Source organism: Phacochoerus africanus, chromosome 10, assembly GCF_016906955.1.
Source record: "Phacochoerus africanus isolate WHEZ1 chromosome 10, ROS_Pafr_v1, whole genome shotgun sequence".
Lineage (NCBI taxonomy): Eukaryota > Metazoa > Chordata > Mammalia > Artiodactyla > Suidae > Phacochoerus > Phacochoerus africanus.
Genome location: NC_062553.1, coordinates 75479204 through 75499713, shown reverse-complemented (window position 1 = coordinate 75499713; position 20510 = coordinate 75479204). Strand labels below are relative to the sequence as shown.

Sequence of the window (20510 nt, the reverse complement as noted above, 5' to 3'; positions counted from 1 at the left end):
AGGTCTGTAAGTCTGTTTCTGTGATGGTTCCCGAAGACGAAAGGGAGGGAGGGAGGGATCTATGAGCAGTATGGGATCAACAGTTACGGATTACAGGGACTTCCCAGAGAGCACAGGGAATTATAGTCAATATCTTGTAATAACCTGTAATGGAAAAGAATCTGAAAAAGATTTAATGTGTACACACACGTGTCCATGTATCTAAATCGTTTCGCTGTACCTGTGGAATTAACACAGTGTGTAAATCAGCGATCATTCACTTAAAAAAGTAACTTGTTCATATTTAAAGAACTAATATCTAAACTTATATGGGCATTTTGAGAAACTCAAAGTTGATTTTCTAAAAATAAGCGCAGCATCACACAAACTTGCATCGTCTGCCTATGATTGAGGAGGAAATGTCTCCCCATTCACTTGTCACATGTGTGGATCTCGGCTTTGGCTTCTTCGTTCCCACATGTAGCATCTGGCCAAGACTCTTACTGCTGGAGACGTCTTGTACTGGATTACTTTTCCCTGCTAATTTGTCCTAGAGCTGAAAGGTAGTGCAAAATGTCTTTTGTATTTTGCGGGTTGTAAAAATCGTATTTAATTAATTTAACCTACCTTAGAGTCTAGGAAAACATGCTCAACCTTTACACCATAGAGGAGAAGCCATGCAGGGCGGTAAAGAGAAGGTTGGACCAGGAGTTAGGAAATATGAACTTAATTCCTGGCCTTTTCTTTTATAGGTTTTTGCAAGGTTATTTAACCACTCAACTCAAAAAGTTCTTTATAGCATGTGGACTGTGGCGTGATTAAAGTGTAAACGTAATAATATCTTTGAAAATTCTTTAAAGCGCAGATGTAATTGGAATGTAAGGTTCTGCTAGAATGACCAGAGGGAGGGGACAGGTGTGCGTGGTGTTGGTGTGTCCAATCCCAGGACAGCCTGCGGCATTGGCTGCAGGTAGACTTAAAGTATAGGAGTCCAGTCTGTGGGCTCCTGGCTGGGCAGGTGGAGGTTGCTCATCCAGGTGGGAAGCAGCGCTGGGAACCGCTGGAGCGACTAAGCAAGATGCCGAACTCCTTCTTGGGTGTGTTTGGAGGTGCCTGGGGGCCGTCTTTGGGGTGGCATCTGGCTCAGATGGAAACACCAGTCAGAAGCTCAGCCGAGGAGTCCAGGCCACAGAAACACAGGCTTGGGAAATGAATCAGTCAAACCGCAGAAAACCATCTCTGGCTGATTGAAGCAGAAAAGGAATTTATTGAAAAGAGCTTGGGCAGCTTACAGAATCTCAAGGAAGACTTAAGAACCAGGCTCAGAAAACAAACAAGCCGAAAAAGGACTCAGCAGCAAGAACCGCAGCCAGAATGTGTCATGGAGGGAGGCTGCAGGGCTGCCGGCTGTGGTTGTCACCCCAGAACTTCTTTCCACCTGCTGCCTTCCTTGTGACTTTAGCTCCGGATCCCTGTCTCAGGCAAGGGAATCTGGCCACGTGGAAGGCGTGAGCTGGCCCTCTGGCTGCAGGCAGGGCCACTAAAACTAGGATGGTTGACCCCTGAACAGCTCGGGTCTGAGCTGTGCAGGTCCACCTGAACGCGTTTTCTATAAATGCAGACCGCATGGCCCGAGGTTGGTTAAAATTTATGGAAGTAGAACTGAGGATATGGGGCAGACCCCAAAGGCCAGCCATAAATTTATATCTGTAGACTTTGTGGGGGTGGAGCCCCCAAGCCCCAGTGTTGTTGTAGGGTCCCCTGTAACTGGCCCTTCCACAATGCAGAAGGGGTGACACTGTGGGACATCTGTGGATGTGGGAAGGGAGCTGAGATGCTGGGCAGCCCCCGAGACACAGATGTCCGTATAGGAAGCGTCACCCAGGTGATGGGTGAACCTAGTGGGCAGGTGTGATTGACCAGGGCCGGTGCTTCAAGAGAGATTAAGCAGTAAGCTCAGCACTTGAGGTCATAGCTAATTATCGTCATTGACCTGGACCAGAGCAGTCTTGGGTGAGGGAGGGGTGGGATGCCAGAGGGACAGGATAGGAGACAGCACGAGTTCACGGTCCCCTTCAGCCCTCCAGCTGCTGCTGAGTGGGCTTTGGCAAGTCCTTTAAACACTCAGCACGTCTTTGTCCCTGTGTGTGGAGGTGGGATCATGATAATAACCCACAGGATACTTTGGGATTATGTGGGATGCTCGGTGTGCCCCTGGCATCCAGTACACAGCAGGTGCTCCATAAATGTGCTTGCTGCCAGTAGCTGCAAAGGGCAGAAGAGCGCCGGGAGCAGATGGGGAACGTTGGGGGCCTTCTCAAGTGAGATGATGTGACTTTCCTATGGGTGAGTGGAGGAGGAGGAGGCATGGGTAGGGAGATGGAGGAAATCCTAGGATGGCCTGGATGGGGCTGGAGGGGCCTGGAATCATCAGCCAGGACCCACTGGGAAGAGGCCATGGAGGTCGTTGGCTTTGAGAAAGAGACACCTCCTCTGGGGGTGGAGAAGGCCGTCAGCAACTCCAGCGACAGACGGGTGTGGAGAACTTTTGTCCTGTCCTTGGAGGACTCGGCCGGCAATGCACCAGCTGATTTAAAACCCCAGATCTCTTGTCAGCGAGAGCACCTCCAACAGACCGCTCTTGTTATTACTCCAAGGACCTTCCTTGGCTTTGACCTTCAAGCTTTTCTGTAGTAGAAGAGACCAGTAAAGTCCTGTCCTACCCAAAGACTTTGTCCTCTGTGGGAACTTAATGGGGAAAAATACTGGTTTCTGCCTCCATGTTTAAGTAGTTCTTTGCAAATAGTTAATTTACCAGGAAGAATGGCATTTCCTTTTTTCTTTCTTTCTTTTTTTTTGACGCTTTCACTTTTTATTTTATTTTCTTATAATGATTTTTCTTTTTTCCATTGTAATTGGTTTAGAGTGTTCTGTCAGTTTTCTACTGTACAGCAAAGTGACCCAGTCGCATACACATATATAAATATACACAAAGAATGATGTTTCTAACTTAAGTAGACATGTCTGTATATTTCGTATTTTTTCCTGTCAGTAAACTTAGGGGAGGAAGTTAGTGTTTTTTTTTTTTTTTTTTAAGTTAAAAGGTAGTACCAGATTATGGTGTGGAATTTGATAACTTAGGGAGTTACAGAACTGATTTCATAAATCGTGCAGCCTGGGCCATTTGTTTTTCCACCAAAAGCCCTGGATCTGGGTCCTGATGGATCCCAGGCATGCTTAGGGCAGCGTCCGTGCCGCTGGTGGGTGCTGTGGAGACCTTGCCCTGCAATGGCCAGTCTAACTGTGGGCCGGATTCATAAGCACTGCCCCCGGCTGGGGCTTCTTAAATCTGTACGGGGATTGATTCCAGTTCCACTGATAAGGGGAAAGTACTAAATTCCTCCAGCATCCCTGGGAATAGCAGCCGAGTCCTTAGAGACACCAGTTTCCTGCTCAAGTCCCAGGGGAGTAATAGTGCATGCCTCCCTCCCTGCCGGGAGTCGGGAGGCCTCTTAGAGGTGCCCAGCCCTGGGCTAGACTAGGCCTTCTCAGGCTCTGAGGATTGCCCAGTAAGTGGCTCATTAAGTAGCTCCTTAGCGTCAGTCTTTCCTGGGATGCTGCAGAGTCTAGACGGCAGCATTACTTTAGTGTGGTTTCCTTGCTTACCTTCCTGAGGCAGAGAGTGCTCTAGAAAGGGGTGGCCAGGCTTTCTTCTTGTCCCCGTAACCTTTTTGCCCTCATCCAGTGGCTAAAGCCATTGTCTTGACCTTAGAAAATGCAAAAAAAAAAAAAAAAAAAGACATGCTGCTCTCCCCAGTGAAAGAATTTGGACATCAGAGGCAGCTAGCAGAGTTCCCCTGTGGTGCAGTGGATTAAGAGTCTGCCATTGTCATGCCTCTGGTGCAGGTTCGATCCCGCCTGGGAACTTTTGCAGTGGGTGCAGCCGGAAAAACAGAAAAGGCAGCTAGCTATGTAGATGTCAGGGCTTCGAGAGACAGACGAAAACCAGTCCGTTTAGGGATCCAGAAAGCCAGGCAGCTGGTGGTCACTGTTTCTCACATGCTCGTTGGAAGCAGAGGTTGTTTTCTGCCGGCTGGGCAGGGCCGGCAGCCTCTGCAGGTCCAGTGCCACGCTCTTCTCCAGGGACCAACCAGGCCTTTAGGTGCACGTGTAGGAGAGGGCCCGCCCAGAAGCCCTGCCTCTGGAGCATCGGGGACGAGCCCCTGGCTTTGCACTGCCCTCCATCCTTGTGGTCCCTGAGCGCCAGTGCTATTAGCGGCAGTGCTGGCCCAGGGCAGCCCTCCCGTCCGCTCTCTCCTTTCCTCGTGGTCACACCGCCGCCCTGCTTTGTGCTCCCCAGGCCGCTCGGGGGCCACTGGTAGCTCACCCCACATTCTCCAAGCACAGCCAGCACGTCGCCTCTTGGCTGGGGGTGTCTCTGCCAGTCAGTTGCCATTCAGGGGACTCTCCTTCCCTGACTCCTGCAGCATCTCCTCTCTCCTGTTTGAACTCTCTTGAGCTTCTGGTTTTGCTTCTTGGCACACGAGGCTTCTCTGGCTTCCTGGACTGTCACCTGCGGGGAGACTCTTCCTGAGTTGGCGGCCTGCCCTAGAGGGCTGCAAGGCTGGGGCCCAGCCCCTGTGTCCTGTTGCTCATTCCCCACAGATGGAGCAGTGCATTTGGGTTTTTTTGGTTTTGTTTTTGATTTTTTGGTTTTGCCTTTTTAGGGCCGCACCTGCGGCATATGGAGGTTCCCAGGCTAGGGGTCGAAGTGGAGCTACAGCTGCCGGCCTGCACCACAGCCACAGCAACGTAGGATCCGAGCCGTGTCTACGACCTACACCACAGCTCATGGCAATGCCAGATCCTTAACTCACTGAGCAAGGCCAGGGATCGAACCTGCAACCTCATGGATATTAGTTGGGTTCATTATTGATCAGCCACGGCTAGAACCCCTAGGCTGCATTGTTTAAAAAGGTGTGTCTGATTGAGGCAGATTTAATTTTCCTCAGAAAAAAGAACTGGTCCTCTGAGTGCCTTTCTAAGGATCTCCGTGTCATCCAGCCCAGGCCCCTTGGAGGAGACCAAGCCGTGTGTCACATGGGAGCTCCTGGCTGGGACCCAAGTCAAGGTCTTCTCATTTTCAGTGAAACCTTGCCTCCTGTGCTAGCCAGTTTTTGGAACTGTGTTTCTTTATTGTATATATAGAGAGACAAAAAAAGATGGCCAGAGTTTAAAAAAAGAGAGAGAGATGTTAGGTCACCTTAGGCAAAGATACTCTTTCATAAAAGCGTATGTGGAATTCTTTGTCCACATGTCCTGCCGCTGAGGGAGGACGCTCTTTGCAGAAAGTGGGCATCTTTAGAATAAGAACTAGGCGGGTGTGGGATGGGTGCCTGTAAACAGGAGCGTCTCACTGCATGTTGCGGTGGCTTTTATGTTTATCCCTGTGTCTGGTTGCTGCTATAGAAGCAAAATGGCCTCTCTCTTATTTTTCTCTTTGAAGATAGGGTTTCTACTTAGACTTATCTTGCAGTTGGGGAAGGAGCGAATATTAGAAATATGTGGCATGGATTTATCATTTATTTTGACAAGTTGCATGCACTTGTCTGATGGCAGATGTGAGGGCACCTAAGAGTGAAAGAGGCCAGGTGGACTTTGACATAAAAGCATCATCTGTATTACTGAGGGTATGATTGGGAAGAGGTTAACGCTGACTTTTGAGAGCGAGGGGAAAAGGGAAGACATTTCATTTCTGTAGCTCTTGAGGCTTAAGTTACTTCTTTCAGAATGTTGTCAGTTTAGGAGTTCCTGGCGTGGCTCAGTGGTAATGAGCTTGACTCGTATCCCTGAGGATGCAGGTTTGATCCCTGGCCTCGCTCAGTGGGTTAAGGACCTGGTGTGGCTGTGGCTGTGGTGTAGGCTGGCAGCTGCATCTCCTATTCAACCCCTAGCCTGGAAACTTCCCTATGCCACAGGTGTGGCCCTAGAAAGACAAAAAGACCAAAAAAAAAAAAAAAGGAATGCCCATTTAGAAATGGAAGCTGTGGCATCTGTAAACATAGTGTAAGTTCCTAGCTAGCAGTGATATCTGAGGATAATTGATGATGTCCGTAGTTAACTAATTTCCGGCAGTTTGCTGCTTTTTTCCTCCTTCCGTCTTTAACAGATGCTCAAGGTCATGTGTATGTGTGTGAGTGCCTGTGTGTAGAATGGTTTTATTTATGAGAACTAACTTTGAAACTTATGCAGTCATGTTAAATCTCCTTGGATACTTGATCTAGTTTCTAGATTATAAAGTCAAGTGTGCTGAAACAGACCAATGAGAAAGATGAATCTACCTTGTGACTTTTAGGAAAAAATAGTGACCCTTCTTTTTTTTTTTTTTTTTTTTTTTTGATTTTAGGGCTGCACCTGCAGCATATGGAAGATCCCAGGCTAGGGTTCAAATCAGAGCTGCAAGCTGCCAGCCTATACCACAGCCACAGCAATGCGGGATCTGAACCGTGTCTTGATGTACACAACAGCTCACGGCAATGCCGGATCCTTAACCCACTGAGCGAGGCCAGGAATCGCGGAACCTGCCTCCTCATGAATACTAGTCGGGTTCATTTCTGCTGAGCCAGGATGGGAACTCCGACACCATTTTACTGCTCCAGTGGTGAGGTCAAAAAAGAGTTTCTTTGCAGTTAGAGAAATTCTGGTTGTTTCTCCCATATTGCTTTAGGTTGAAGTTCAGTGTCTGATTTTCATTGGGAGTGTCAAACTCCTTGGTTGTGGGACTTAGAAAACTCTTATGGTATGATTCAGCCCAGGTTCATATTTCACTTGTTCTATTCAGAGATAACTACCGCTGCCGCAGTTGGGACTTCTAAATCCCGAGGTCACCTCTGACTCCGTGCTTAGTTGGCTGCTCCATCTGTCCTCGTTGCTTTTCCTGTTCGATGAGAGTCACCCTCTTAGTAGCAGGAACGAATATTTATTGCACTTAACTATGTGCCAGGCATGAAGCAAAGGCATCCTTATCTCACTCTAGCCTCACGGTAACTCTAAGGTGGCTACTGTTGTCGTTTTCATGTTACCGATACTAAGGCTGGGTCCTTCCAGAAGTTAAGCGACTGCCCCTCTCAGGACTAGAAAGTGGTGGCTTTGGGCCTGGACTCCGAAGCCCTTTCTCCCCCCCAGCAGGCGAGGCGACTGCCTTGGTTCCCTGGGTAGGTCATATGATCTTGGATGGACCTGAGCTCTGTACAGGGTCCAGATTTCTGACCTGGACAGAACTGCATTGGAATTTTGGCTCTGCCCCTTGCAGCTGTGTGATCTTTACTCAAATTCTCCAAACCACCTCTTCATTCAGAAGTTGTATGTGCCATCTGATGATAAATCCACTTTCAGTGCACGAGGCAGGAAGAGGACTGTCATTAATAATTTTCCTTTTGACTTATCCAGGAAGTAGCCTGACTTTCCTAAGATGATTTTTGGCCTGTCCTCTTTTCCTTCTGGAATGCTGAGCCCTGGTCAGCTCGGTCTGGAGTGGGGGTGGCTGTGGTATGACTGCTTTTGGCAACTCTTTACACCCATTGCCTCCTGTGGCTTTTCAAAACATTTCTGGAGGCAACTGGGTGTGTTCGCGGTCTTGATTGCAAGCAGGTTATGGAGTCAAGCCTGGCCTTTGGGGGTTTGAGGGAGCCCAATAAATAAATAGTCTACTTCTTATCTGCCTGAGCTGGACACGAGGGGTTAGACGGAGACTGAGGTGACACCTTTATTATTAATATAGTTAGTGCTGGAGGCAGAATTAAGGAGATCCAGATAAGAGATGACAGAAAGCAGAGAGAAATTGAAGGAAGGAAGCTTCGATAGAGGCAGGAAGAAAAGATTGCCACCAGGATTCTTCCAGTGACCTGAGGATTTTGGAAGGGCTTCTCCGGTCTCTGTAGTGTTTGCACCTTCAAGAAAAATGGCAGAGGGGCTTGCTGAAGTTACAATGCTTCTGTGGACCAGCAGGTTTGAAACTCAAATGTCTCCTCCTGGACAAGCCTCTGAACTGTGCTTGGTGGAGGAGAAAAATGGAAAGATTGTTTTCTGGAAAACTTGCTTAAGTCTTTAAATTTAGTTATACATGCTACGTTTAGGAGCTTCTCCAGTGAAATATTTTTGGACCACATGGCTTTTAAAATGTTGTTATGACAGTTAATAGTTTTTCGAGGAATTCCCGTTGTGGCACGAAATGAAGCAGAAACGAATCTGATTAGTATCCACAAGGATGTGGGTTCGATCCCTGGCCTTGCTCAGTGGGTTAAGGATCTGGCGTTGCCGTGAGCTGTGGTGTAGGTCAGAGATGTGGCTCAGATCCCAAGTTGCTGTGGTTGTGGTGTAGGCCAGCAGCTGTACCTTCTTAAGGGCATTTGTAACTTCGGATATATTGCATTTTATTTTATAGATACAGATTCCATTAATTTGATGAAAACAATTGCATAAGTATTTAGGAGCATATTCATTCAAAGCAGAGTCCGTTACACAGATTGAAGAGTCTCATCCTGAACTACGAGGCTATTTGATAGCAGCCACACAAACTATAGCAGCCACCCAAACTCTAGCAGCTACACAACTACACAAACAATAGCAACTATACAAACTAAAGACGAGCATCTTTACCTTGCTGGGTCCAGGAGACAAGAGGGGCCACTTCAGTTTACAGATTATAATATTTGCAAATATTATAATTGCTGGTTTTAGCTTTAACACCGTCTTGGGTGTTTTAATGTTCTTTGGGGGTTTGGAGGACAGTCCTAGTCTCAGGTCCAGGAACTCAGCAGTAGCAGCGACTTCAGGCTCAATGTAGGTGACGACAATTTAAGAGAACAGCGTTCATTGGCTCGTTTTCTTTTCCTACTTTAAAGTGTCTTGTTTGGTTTAGTTGAGCAGTTTGTTGATACAGCTTTTTGTTGTTGTTATTTGTTTTTCTTTTTTTTCCTTTTTTGCTCTTTAGGGACACACCCATGGCATATGGAGGTTCCCAGGCTAGGGGTCGAATTGGAGCTACAGCTGCCGGCCTACCCCACAGCCACAGCAACACAGGATCCGAGCCAAGTCTGCAACCTACACCACAGCTCCCGGCAATGCCGGATCCTTAACCCACTGAGCAAGGCCAGGGATTGAACCCTCGTCCTCAGGGATACTAGTCAGATTCATTTCTGTTGCACCACATCGGGAACTCCGTGTTTTTTTTCCTTTTTAAAAAAGTTTTATTGAAATATAAATGTTGTGATATTTTCTGGTGTACAACAAAGTGATTCAGTTCTGCGTATACCTCCGTTCTCTTTCAGATTTTTTTTTAAAATGTGTTGTCTTTGTATCTTTTTTGGTCTATTCATTTGTGGCCTTTGATTCTGAAGGCAAATGAAATCCTAACAGTGATTGGCAACTGCTGGAAGTCTGACCTGCTGCGCGAGATTTCATTTGATTGTTTATCTTGAGAAGATAGACCTGGTGATGGGTTGAGCCTTGGGGAGCCATCCCAGCGATGCTTCTCATCCTTTCCCTGTTAGCACTTGTCTAACAAATTTAGAGGCCGGAGTTCTCTCCCTCTGCAATCCCCTACCCTCAGTCCCCTTACGTGTATGGCTTTTCTGGATTTGGGGTTTGTGAAGATAGCTGTGTTACCTGACTTCATCCGGAAACGATGCCAATTTAAAATTAAATTGTTCTCCATTTTTATCTGAATGCTTACAGCATCTGTATATTTGGTAGGAAATTATACTAACCACAGTCTGAGTGTCTTAAATTTTTGCAGCTGTAGAATTATACTAGACTTCTAATAATTCAACTTGAACATTTAAAATCTATTTCAGACTTATCTCTAAGGACATAAAATTATATCTCGTGAAAGCTATTGGTCAAAGTATATGTCCCCTTACTCAGCGTTCAGATTTTAAAGCTACAACAAAAATTAATCTCTTTTCTTTTCTTTTCTAGCTTCTCAGACAAGCTGTTTAGCGACAAGGGCTTACATTTTCAGCCATCAGTCCTAGATTTTGGGGTACAGTAAGTATCTTCTCTTTATCATTTTTATTATCTTATTATTTGAATTATTTGCTTTCAGGATCTTTTTTATATGTACGATATTAAATATATTTTAAGTATATTGACAATATCAAGATATTGGGAGTTCCCGTCATGGCTCAGCAGTAAAAAACCTGACTAGTATCCATGAGGATGCAGGTTCGATCCCTGGCCTTGCTCAGTGGGTCAGGGATCCGGCGTTGCTGTGAGCTGTGGTATAGGTTTCAGACAAGGCTTGGATCTCGTGTTGCTGTGGCTGTGGTGTAGACCGGCAGCTGCAGCTCCAGTTCCACCCCTAGTCTGGGAACTTCATATGCCATGAGTTTGGGCATAAAACGAAAAAGAGAAAGAGATGCTGATCATAGAAGTTACTAAAAGGAACTTTTTGCCTTTTTTGGCCACACCTGTGACATACAGAAGTTCCCGGGCCAGGGATTGAATTCGAATTGCAGCTGTGACCTACGCCACATCTGTGGCAACACTGGATCCTTAACCCACAGGCCTTGGTGGGGAATTGAATCCATGTCACCGCAGAGACAACTCAGGATCCTTAACCTGCTGTGCCACAGCAGGAACTCCATGAAAGGAACATTTTTGTGAAAAGGAGAGTCTAAGAGTTGTTTTAGCCCTTTCTTTAGTTTTTAATAAAAACATACCTTATACTTTAAGTCAGTCATAAGGCCTTGTTTTTCTGAAACAAAACATGTTATTTTCTGATGAAAAACTCCACATATTGATGGTTTCTGAATTTTAAAAACTAGGCTCATTTTATTCACTTGTTCTTCCTGCTCCATGTGCTTTGGGATTCAAAATTGTACACACCTTAGTTATCATGATGCGATGCTGGAAACAAGTCAAGTGGGGAGACAGCATATGAGCCATGCTTCCTCCGTACGTCTTGGTGAGAACCCCGAGATGAAGGGGGTGTGTGCTGAGTGTTGGTTGAGGGACTGACCTGGAAACTTGGAAAAATTAAGGAAGAGAAGGGTGAAGCTGTGCAGAAGGGACAGAAGGACTCGTGAGGCTGTTGCCCAAGTTTCAGACTTTAGGTGTTAGGCTCCCTGGATGCAGAATATTGCTGCGTCGAGGTCAGACACGTCCATGCTAGGAAGAGTTTCAGGTGGAAGTAAAAGAGTGTTTCAAGTGAAAACTCGGCTGCTTTTAACTGCCCAGAGTATCACTTCAATTTTCGAAGAGCTTTTTTTGAGTTACGAGAAAAGTTAGGTGAGTGAAATAAACCACGGTGATAGGAGAGCATCCAGGGTGGGTGAGCAGGGCTTTCCCAGGCTGCCTTCCTTTATTCAGCTAGACTCACCTTCCTTCCGCTTCCTTCTGAGCCTCCAAAGAGCAGCGTTGCAGGGGAAAAGAGTGCATTTCACATTTGAAAGTATGTTTCTGCACTTTTTAAGAAGAGTCTGTAAAAGGAAGAAGTGACTGGTAAAAGCGTGCAGGGAGCTTGCTGACTTGATAAGGTTCTTGTCTTTGCATTTTTCTATTTTTACTCTTAGGTAAAGAAATTTTAGTAGAAGCAGAATTTGTCGTAAAACCACATCAGTTTCAAAAGCTAAGAGATCACTTTGCTTTTGTGAAAAGTATTGTAAATTTTTTTTTGTCCTTTTGGAGCCGTGCCCATGGCATATGGAAGTTCCAGGCTAGGGGTTGAATCAGAGCTACAGCTGCCCGCCAACACCACAGCCACAGCAACGCAGGATATGAGCCGTGTCTGTGACCTACACCACAGCTCACGGCAACACCAGATCCTTAACCCACTGAGCGAGGCCAGGGATCGAACCTGCATCCTTATGGATACTGGTCAGGTTTGTTACCGCTGAGCCACAATGGGAACTCCCAGTATTGTAAAAATTTTTAATGAAGAACCTACTTTAAAGTATATATTGCAGATGGATAGGTATAATAAGATGGAGAGTATTAAATATCCTTAGTTTAGGTAACGTTCTCAGACAGGGGACACTGGCTCTCTCTAGTATGTTTGCTCTTCAGTAATAGAAAAATCTTGCAATCAGTGTCCATGAGTGGATGAGCTATGTGTGTTAGTTAGCTCTGTACCTCAGTTTCTGCTTCTGATACCTGGAAGCGTTTTGAAAAGAAATGATTTTCAAATCATTTCAAAGAAACCCACTGAGCGAGGCCAGGGATCGAACCCGAATCCTTATGGATCCCAGTCGGGTTCGTTAATCGCTGAGCCACGAAGGAAATTAAAATATATATGTATTTTTTATTATGGTTGATTTACAATGTTCTATCAATTTCTGCTATACAGCAAAGTGACCCAGTCATACATGTGCGTGCACACACACACACACACACACACTCACACTCTTTTCTCACATTATCCTCCATCATGTTAGAATAAATCTTTTGATTTGTAAGCCCAGCATGTACCATGCTATTTTCCTCATGATTGAGACTCAGCATATGGTTGTGGGAATAAATGATGTTTGCTTAAGTTTAAAAATAAAATCTCAATAAGATCCCAACAAAATTAGCCTAAATCAGAACACTTTTAAAATTAAGTCATATTTTATCTTACTTCTAACAGATGATCTAATTTATAGGCCTTAGATACATATTTTATCTGTACAGTTCTCCTGATTTCTTCACCTCCCTGGTTCAGGTTTTGCTATTGTTTATTTTGCCATTGACCTTGAGCGAGCCTCCTCCCTTCCCATAGCTTGGGTTTCCCTCTAGAGTGCAGAATCAGGATCATGTTATTCACTTGCCCTCTGCCTCCTTATTAGGGTTTATTTTAAGGATTAATATTCTGCTGGCCCCGAGATTAAAAGTGCTAATCATTCATAAGAAATTTTAATCATTCTTTTGTAGTATTAAATTAATAGAGTGTCTTCCAGTTGTCGCTAGTGAAGGAAATTCTTAGCCTCATAACACTTTCAAAAATAGACTTAAAAAAAATAGGATAAAAATAGCCCAGTGGTTACTAGGTTTCAGCCAGCAGTCTCTATTAGGTCTGGTAAGGGTTCTGGTCGATGTAATCACTGGGCTTTGTAACAGTGTAGTTTTACAGTCTTAGTTTTAATGGGTTTTTCTGGGAGACATTTGTATCCTTTGAAAATACTTATCTTGTATCCTAGCTCTGTGAATGAGAGAAAAGCTTTGAGGATAAATATTAATAACTCGGTTAATTGATTCATCTTATTTACCTAAAACCAAAAATCATGGACATTTTCAGAGTTCCTGTCATGGCACAGCAGAAACAGATCTGACTAGTATTCATGAGGACGAAGGTTCGATCTCTGGCCTTGCTCAGTGGATTAAGAATCTGGCGTTGCCAGGAACCGTGGTGTAGGTCACAGGCGTGGCTTGGGTCTGGCATTGCTGTGGCCGTGGTGTAGGCCAGCAGCTGTGGCTCTGATTTGACCCCTAGCCTGGAACTTCCATGTGCTGTGGGAGGGGCCCTAAAAAAAAAAGACAAAGAAAAAGTCACGGAAGTTTTTATTTACTTAATTTAATGGGAAAAGGCAGATGTGAACCCGGGACCCCAGGATAGGGCTTTCTGACTATGCTTACAATAGTATAAAAATTTTTAGTTGTATTATTTAAACACTAAAAAAAAGTCAAAGTTTTAATCACACTGATGTGTATCTGATTTTTTTCTTTTTTTCCTTTTTTTGGCCGCCCCATGGCATAAGGAAGTTCCCGGGGTAAAGGTCCTATCAGAGCTGCAGCTGCCAGCCTACACCATGGCCAGAGCAATGCGGGATCCAAGCCACGTATGTGATCTACACCACAACTCACAGCAATGCCAGATCCTTAACCCACTGAACAAGGCCAAGGATCAAACCTGCGGCCTTATGGATGGATGCGAGACAGATTTGTTTCTGCTGCTCCATGACAGGAAGTCCAGCACACATTTTTGATATCAGAGAAATACAGACATAGTGCAGAGGAACTTTTGCTGGATCTAGCTTATAGTTTTTATTTCTCAGCCGTGCTAATGAGAACTATCTGTTTGGGTCTCTGCCACTGAAAGTGTTAAAACCAGAGAGATGACGTCAGTGATATTTTGCTGGCTCTCTAATTATTACAGCACAGTTGAGCTAGAGTGGATTTGGTGTTGGCCAGTAGGCATCAGGTTAAATGATGCGCGAGAACATTGTAGGTAACCCCAGCCAGGTGAGCCAGAGGCCGGCCCCTTTCCTCTTGCACGTCCATTGTCAGAGCCCACGTGCTGAAAAGATTCAGCTTCGAGGTCTCCCTCAGTGCAGGTACTTGCTGTAAAGCTGAGATTCTTACTCTCAGGGTCATGGAGAGTTTTGAAAGTTATGTATAAAACTTTTGTATGTTGAAGTTCCCGTTGAGGCTCAGGGTTAACCAACACAACTAGTATCTGTGAGGACACAGGTTCCATCCCTGGCATCACTCTGTGGGTTAAGGACCTGGTGTTGCCATGAGCTGCAGCGTAGGTCTCAGTTGAGACTCAGATCCCACATTGCTGTGGCTGTGGTGTAGGCTGGCAGCTACAGCTCCAGTTTGACCCCTAGCCTGGAAATTTCTATATGCAGCCAGTGTGGCCCTAAAAAGCAAATAAATAAATAAATAAATAAAATAAAACTTTGTGTGTGTATTTGCGGATGGAGGAGCCAAAGCTTTCATCAGAGTTTTCTGCAAGACGCATGATTTAAATGGATGCGAGCCAAAGCTGGAAAGTGCTGCAGAGCTTTCATTTTTCTCAGAAGAATGGCATTTAACAATTAGGTTTTCTTGGAGTTCCTGTCATGGCTCAGCGGTTAGCAAACCTGCCTGGCATCCATGAGGATGCGGGTTCAATCCCTGGCCTTGCTCAGTGGGTTAGGGATCTGGCGTTGCCGTGAACCGTGGTGTAGGTCACAGACGCGGCTCGGATCCCGTGTTGCTGTGGCTGTGGTGTAGGCTGGTGGCTACAGCTCCGATTGGACCCCTAGCCTGGGAACCTCCCTATGCTGAGGGTTCGGCCCCAAAAAGACCAAAAAAAAAAAAAAATTAGTTTTCCTTTTTTAAGACAATAAAGTCTCTTTACCAGTTGAAATCCACCCCCCCGCCCCCGCTCCCGGAAAAGTGTCTTTAAATTTATTATTTAGAAGACAAACCCTAAGAAGATTGGAATTTTCTATGAGTTCAGTTTCTTACCTAAACATAGGGGATACGGGTCAAGACAGACACCTAGTTCCTGCTATAAGTGTTTTCTGCAAGCGTTGCATGACCTCAGTGACTTATACTCTTCTTTTTTCATCTTTTTTTCTTTTTCTTTTTCTTTTTTTTTTTTGCTTTTTAGGGCCTCATCTGTGGCATATGGAAGTTCCCAGGCTAGGGGTTAAATCAGAGCTAGAGCTGCCAGCCTACACCACAGCTCACGGCAGTGCCGGGTCCTTAACCCACTGAGCCAGACTAGGGATCGAACCCGCCACCTCGTGGATCCTAGTCAAGTTCGTTAACTGCTGAACCTCGAAGAAAACTCCAACTTGCACTCTTCTAATGCAGGAATCAGTGGGGTGCTGCTGTGGGTTGGCACAAGCGTCTTATAAAAGAAAGGTTAAAAAATTTTTTTTTGACCATGAAAATGTTTTATTAACAATAGGATTGTTGCTTTTTAAAAATTAATTATTTAATTTATTTATTTCTTTATTTATTACCATTTATTTATTTTTTCTACTACATTTTCTAATTTTCTACTGTACAGCATGGTGACCCAGTTACACATACATGTACACATTCTTTTTTCTCACATTGTCATGCGCCATCATAAGTGACTAGAAACAGTTTCCAGTGCAACATAGCAGGATAGGATTGTTGCTTTTAACTTTGTGAGGAACAGCAGCAGCTTTCTGGACTTAGAGGGTATCTCTGTATGTGTGTGTGTATAGATGGGTGGATGGGTGATTTTATGTGTAACCATATTACACCTTGCGTTTTCTCCTCGTTCCCCTCCTAGGTTCCTGGGGCACCCTGCAGCAAAGATTCTCTATGCATATAACCCCAGCAGGGAGAGCGAGGTGGTGGTGAATTCTGTCTTCACGGCCGCAGGACATTTCCATGTGCCTCCCGTTCACTGCAGGGTGAGTGTGGCAGTGATCTTGGAAAGGATGCTGTGGCATGCTGCCAGCTTCTCTTGCTTTCTTTGGCCTGCAATTGTTTCACTTTCTGCTCTGTCTCCCCTTTTCCTACTACCCAAGCTCTTTTCCTCTGTGCGTTTGCTTTAGCATTTACTTTTTCAGTTGTTCAGATTCGTAAGTTTGGTGGCTCTTGATATCAACCTGGAAAAAAAGGTTTAAGGAGCATGTTTAGTTCATATGACTTTGCATAGTTAAAGAAACCATAGCGGACAGATGAAGCATTTAGTAAGTGGTGCAAGTTTATAGTAATGATCTCTTCACCTGGCAGACCTACGGGATGGTTAGGACTCCTTTCTTTTTTCTTGGCTGTATCTGTGGCATGCAGAGGTTTCCAGGCCAGGGACCAAACCTGCACCATTGTAGCAACTCCAGCTGCTGCAGTGACAATGCCAGATCCTTATTCTGCTGAGCCACTGGGGAACTCCTTGGGCTCCTTTCTAAATATAGGACTAAGAGGGGTGAATGGTTCCTTATGAAGCTAATTTGCATCACAACACTGAGCTCAAAACCCTGATCTTCTAACAGGTTTTTTGTTTTTTTCTTTTTAGGGCCACATTAGCAGCATATGGAAGTTTCCAAGCTAGGGGTTGAATCAGCGCTACAGCTGCCAGCCTACACCACAGCTCATGGCAACGCCAGATCCTTAACCCACTATGCAGGGCCAGGGATTGAACCTGCATCTTCATGGATACTAGCCAGTTTCAATTCCCCTGAGCCACAAGGGGAACTCCTCTCATAGTTTTAATTTTAATAATTCAGTTTAGTTCAGGTCTTTAACTTCTTCTTCTTTTTTTTTTTTTTTTGCTTTTTAGGGCCACATTAGCAGCATATGGAGGTTTCCAGGCTTGGGGTCCAGTCGGAGCTATAGCTGCTGGCCTATGTCACAGCAACACCAGATCTGAGCTGCTCCTGCAACCTACACCACAGCTCACAGCAACGCCAGATCCTTAACCTACTGAGCGAGGCCAGGGATTGAACCTGCAACCTCATAGTTCCTAATCGGGTTTGTTTCTGCTGTGCCACAGTGGGAACTCCAAGTCTTTAGCTTCTAATGAAGATCCAAATTATCAGTCATATTTACTTCTAATGGAGATCCAAATTACTAGTAATATTTACTTCTAATGAAGATCTGAATTACTAGAAGCCACTTTTCCTTTTAATACTGGGACTAAGGACGTGATCTTAGGGGGAGCCCAGCATTTGTTTATGACAGTCTGTGCAGATAAGTGCTGTCCCTGACTTTTTTCAAGTATCAACATGTCTGTACAGCAGTGGGCGTCTTCACTTACGAAGGGCTAGAACTGTGTGAGACAGACCCTTGAACGCGAGGGTGAGGAGGGGGGGGGCGAGAGAGACGCGGGGCAGGTGGCTCCAGTCTGGGGTGAAAGCGATTTGCCTGCATTTCGTGGTGTGTTCTTTGATACTGTCTTGTAGATCTTTGGCTGTGGATAACTTTGGGCTGCGCCTTCTCAGAGATTCATGATACACATGAATCAAAGGTGCACAACTGTGCAGATACAGTTAACGGGAACTGTCGCAAAGAAAATCTGTGAAAGTCTTTGACTTTTGTCTAAAGGGGTCTCTTCCACATGGCTGATGAGGTGCCTTTCCTGCAGGTAATTCCGGCCCTGGGGAGAACTTCCTTCAGGATTATTTTCTTACCTGCTGAAGAAGGAAGCATCGAAAGTTCTTTATTTATTAATACCTCCTCCCACGGCATCCTTTCCTATCACGTAAGTGACTTTCTCCTTTAGCCATTTACTGGAGTGGTTGAGCTCATGAAGGCATTGGGATGTGAAAAAGAAAAGAGTTTCGGAAGTGCTGCCACCTGGTTTGTGTCGCCAGATAGAAGAGCTTAGTTGATGTTAAGCTCACAGTGCTCCTCAGTCCTCGGCCCTCGTGCTGTCCTGAGTGCAGAGTGCAGGGCTGTCACTCAGCCCTAGGTCCTGAAAGGGTCTGGGGACAAGACAGAGAAATCAGTCGTGCAGTTTTCTGGTATAGGACACAGTAGGGTTTCAGAACTAACACCCACCTCACAGAGTCCATGGATGGGCAGCCAGCAGGGCAGCCCCCAGGCCTTTTGCCTTCTCCTGTCCTGGGCTCAGGACTGTCTGTGGCCGGGGAGCACGGATTGGGTGCGTGGGGTCGATTTTCAGGGAGCTCTCTCTTCTATAAAGCACCGGGGAAGGGCTGGGAGGAATTCGTCTGTCCGTCACAGAAACAGTCAGGAATCTTTACCTTAAGTGGTATTTTGGATGTCTTTCATTTAAGTGCCAACGTCTGTCATTTCTGTGGCTAATTCTTCTTGGGTTTCCTTAAACTCCTGGTCCCGTCTCAGAAAAGTTGTTGATGTCTAAAAAGCTTTGCTACACAGAGGAGGATTTGGCTTAGATACAGCAACTTTTGCCACATCTTTTTTGTAGCCAAAGTTAACTATGATGATTGCATTCATAGTCCCTGTGGCCAAGTGGATGAACACAGGTTTCTTTGAAAAGGTTATTCAGCACAATGTCAAATGTGTTTCAAAACTAATAGAGGAGTAATCCCCGCCTCTTTTTTTCTGCAGGTGTCTGGAACTGGGACTCGCAGAATTTCTACAGAAGGGTCTGCAAAGCAGCTACCAAATGCTTACTTTCTGCTTCCACAAGTCCAGAGTGTTCAGCTTTCGCAAACGCAGGTGATTTAATAGTACTCTTTTTTTGACTGTGGCATACAGTAGCTTGATGTAGTTCAGTTCCCAGACCAGGGACTGAACTGGCTGCAGTGGTGAAAGTGCCCAATCCTAACCATTAGACCACCAGGGAGCTCCCAGTAGTACACTTTTTTTTTTTTACTTTTAAGGGCCCCACCTGTGGCATATGGAGGTTCCCAGGCTAGGGGTCTAATCGGAGCTGTAGCCGCTGGCCTATACCACAGCCACAGCAATGCCAGATCCGAGCCTCGTCTTCGACTTACACCATAGCTCAGGGCACCGATGAATCCTTAACCCACTGAGTGAGGCCAGGGATTTGAACCCTCGGCCTCATGGATACTAGTCAGGTCTATTACCGCTGTGCCACGACGGGAACTCCCATTTTGGTCTTTTTGCATGTGTCCAGTCATAGCTGACTTAGGTATTCTTCCAACTCAGGCCAATTGGATTAAATGGCTCCCTCTTTACAAATGGCTCCAAAACACTGAAGCCAAGTGTGTTTTTGTGATTGGTCTTGTATTGAAATTGGTGCTGGCCCGGGTGTTCTGTAGCACTGGCTGGGTTCAGTGGAAAGGAGGCCAAACATTTCAGCCTCTGCTGCCCATGGGCATCTGCTCTGGAAGCAGGTAGGTGGGCGAGAGGAATTAAATTGTTTTTCTTTTTTAAAAAATTTAAAAGTTGCAGTTAATTTACAGTATATTAGTTTCCAACAACAGAGTGATGCTGTGTTTTTACAGATTGTACTCTATTTAAAGTTATTACAAAGTAATGGTTCTGCTTCCCTGTGTTTCTGATGCATATCCTTGTTGCTTCTCTCTTAGGTATAGTCATTTGTATCTGTTAATCCCATACCCTTTTTTTTGTCTTTTTGCCATTTCTTGGGCCGCTCTCGCGGCACATGGAGGTTCCCAGGCTAGGGGTTGAATCGGAGCTGTAGCCACCGGCCTACACCACAGCCACAGCAATGCGGGATCCGAGCCGCGTCTGCAACCTACACCACAGCTCACGGCAATGCTGGATCCTTAACCCACTGAGCAAAGCCAGGGATCAAACCCACAACCTCATGGTTCCTAGTTGGATTCGCTAACCACTGAGCCATGACGGGAACTGTGTCTTTTGTCCTTTTTAGGGCCACACCTGCGGCATATGGAGGTTCCCAGGCTGGGGGTCTAATCAGAGCTATTACTGCCAGCCTATACCACAACCCCAGCAACACAGAATCCAAGCCACGTCTGTGACCTACACCACAGCTCATGGCAAAGCTGGATCCATAACCCATTGAGCAAGGCCAGGGATCGAACCTGCAACCTCATGGTTCCCAGTCAGGTTTGTTTCCGCTGCGCCATGACAGGAACTCCCGCATACCCTTGACTTGCCCCTCTTCCCCGCTTTTCCCCCTTGGTAACCACCAGTTGGTTCCCTGTATCTCTGAGTCTGTTTCTGTTCTGCATATGCGTTCATTTATATTATTTTTTAGATTCCATATCTAAGTGATAGGCAATATTTGTCCTTCTCTGACTTATTTCACTAAACATAATATTCTCTAGGTCCATCCGTGTTGCTGCAAATGGCAGATTTTCATTCCTTTTTAGTTGCCTTTTCCTCTGGTCCTTCTTTGTCATTTGTTTTGACCTTTACTAAGTGAG

At 45.5% G+C, this 20510-nt stretch overlaps 1 protein-coding gene across 4 annotated transcripts in view; it reads left to right on the top strand.

Annotated features, from left to right (window-relative positions):
• The window catches only part of TMEM131L (transmembrane 131 like), a 181588-nt gene that overhangs the window by 76739 nt on the left and 84339 nt on the right, over positions 1-20510 (top strand). For all 4 annotated transcript variants that reach the window (XM_047798811.1, XM_047798810.1, XM_047798812.1 and 1 more), the window contains exons 4-7: positions 9958-10026; positions 15992-16115; positions 17789-17905; positions 18739-18849. In XM_047798811.1, coding sequence (XP_047654767.1) covers positions 9958-10026; positions 15992-16115; positions 17789-17905; positions 18739-18849 — 421 coding nt within the window. The remainder of the gene's footprint in view (positions 1-9957; positions 10027-15991; positions 16116-17788; positions 17906-18738; positions 18850-20510) is intronic.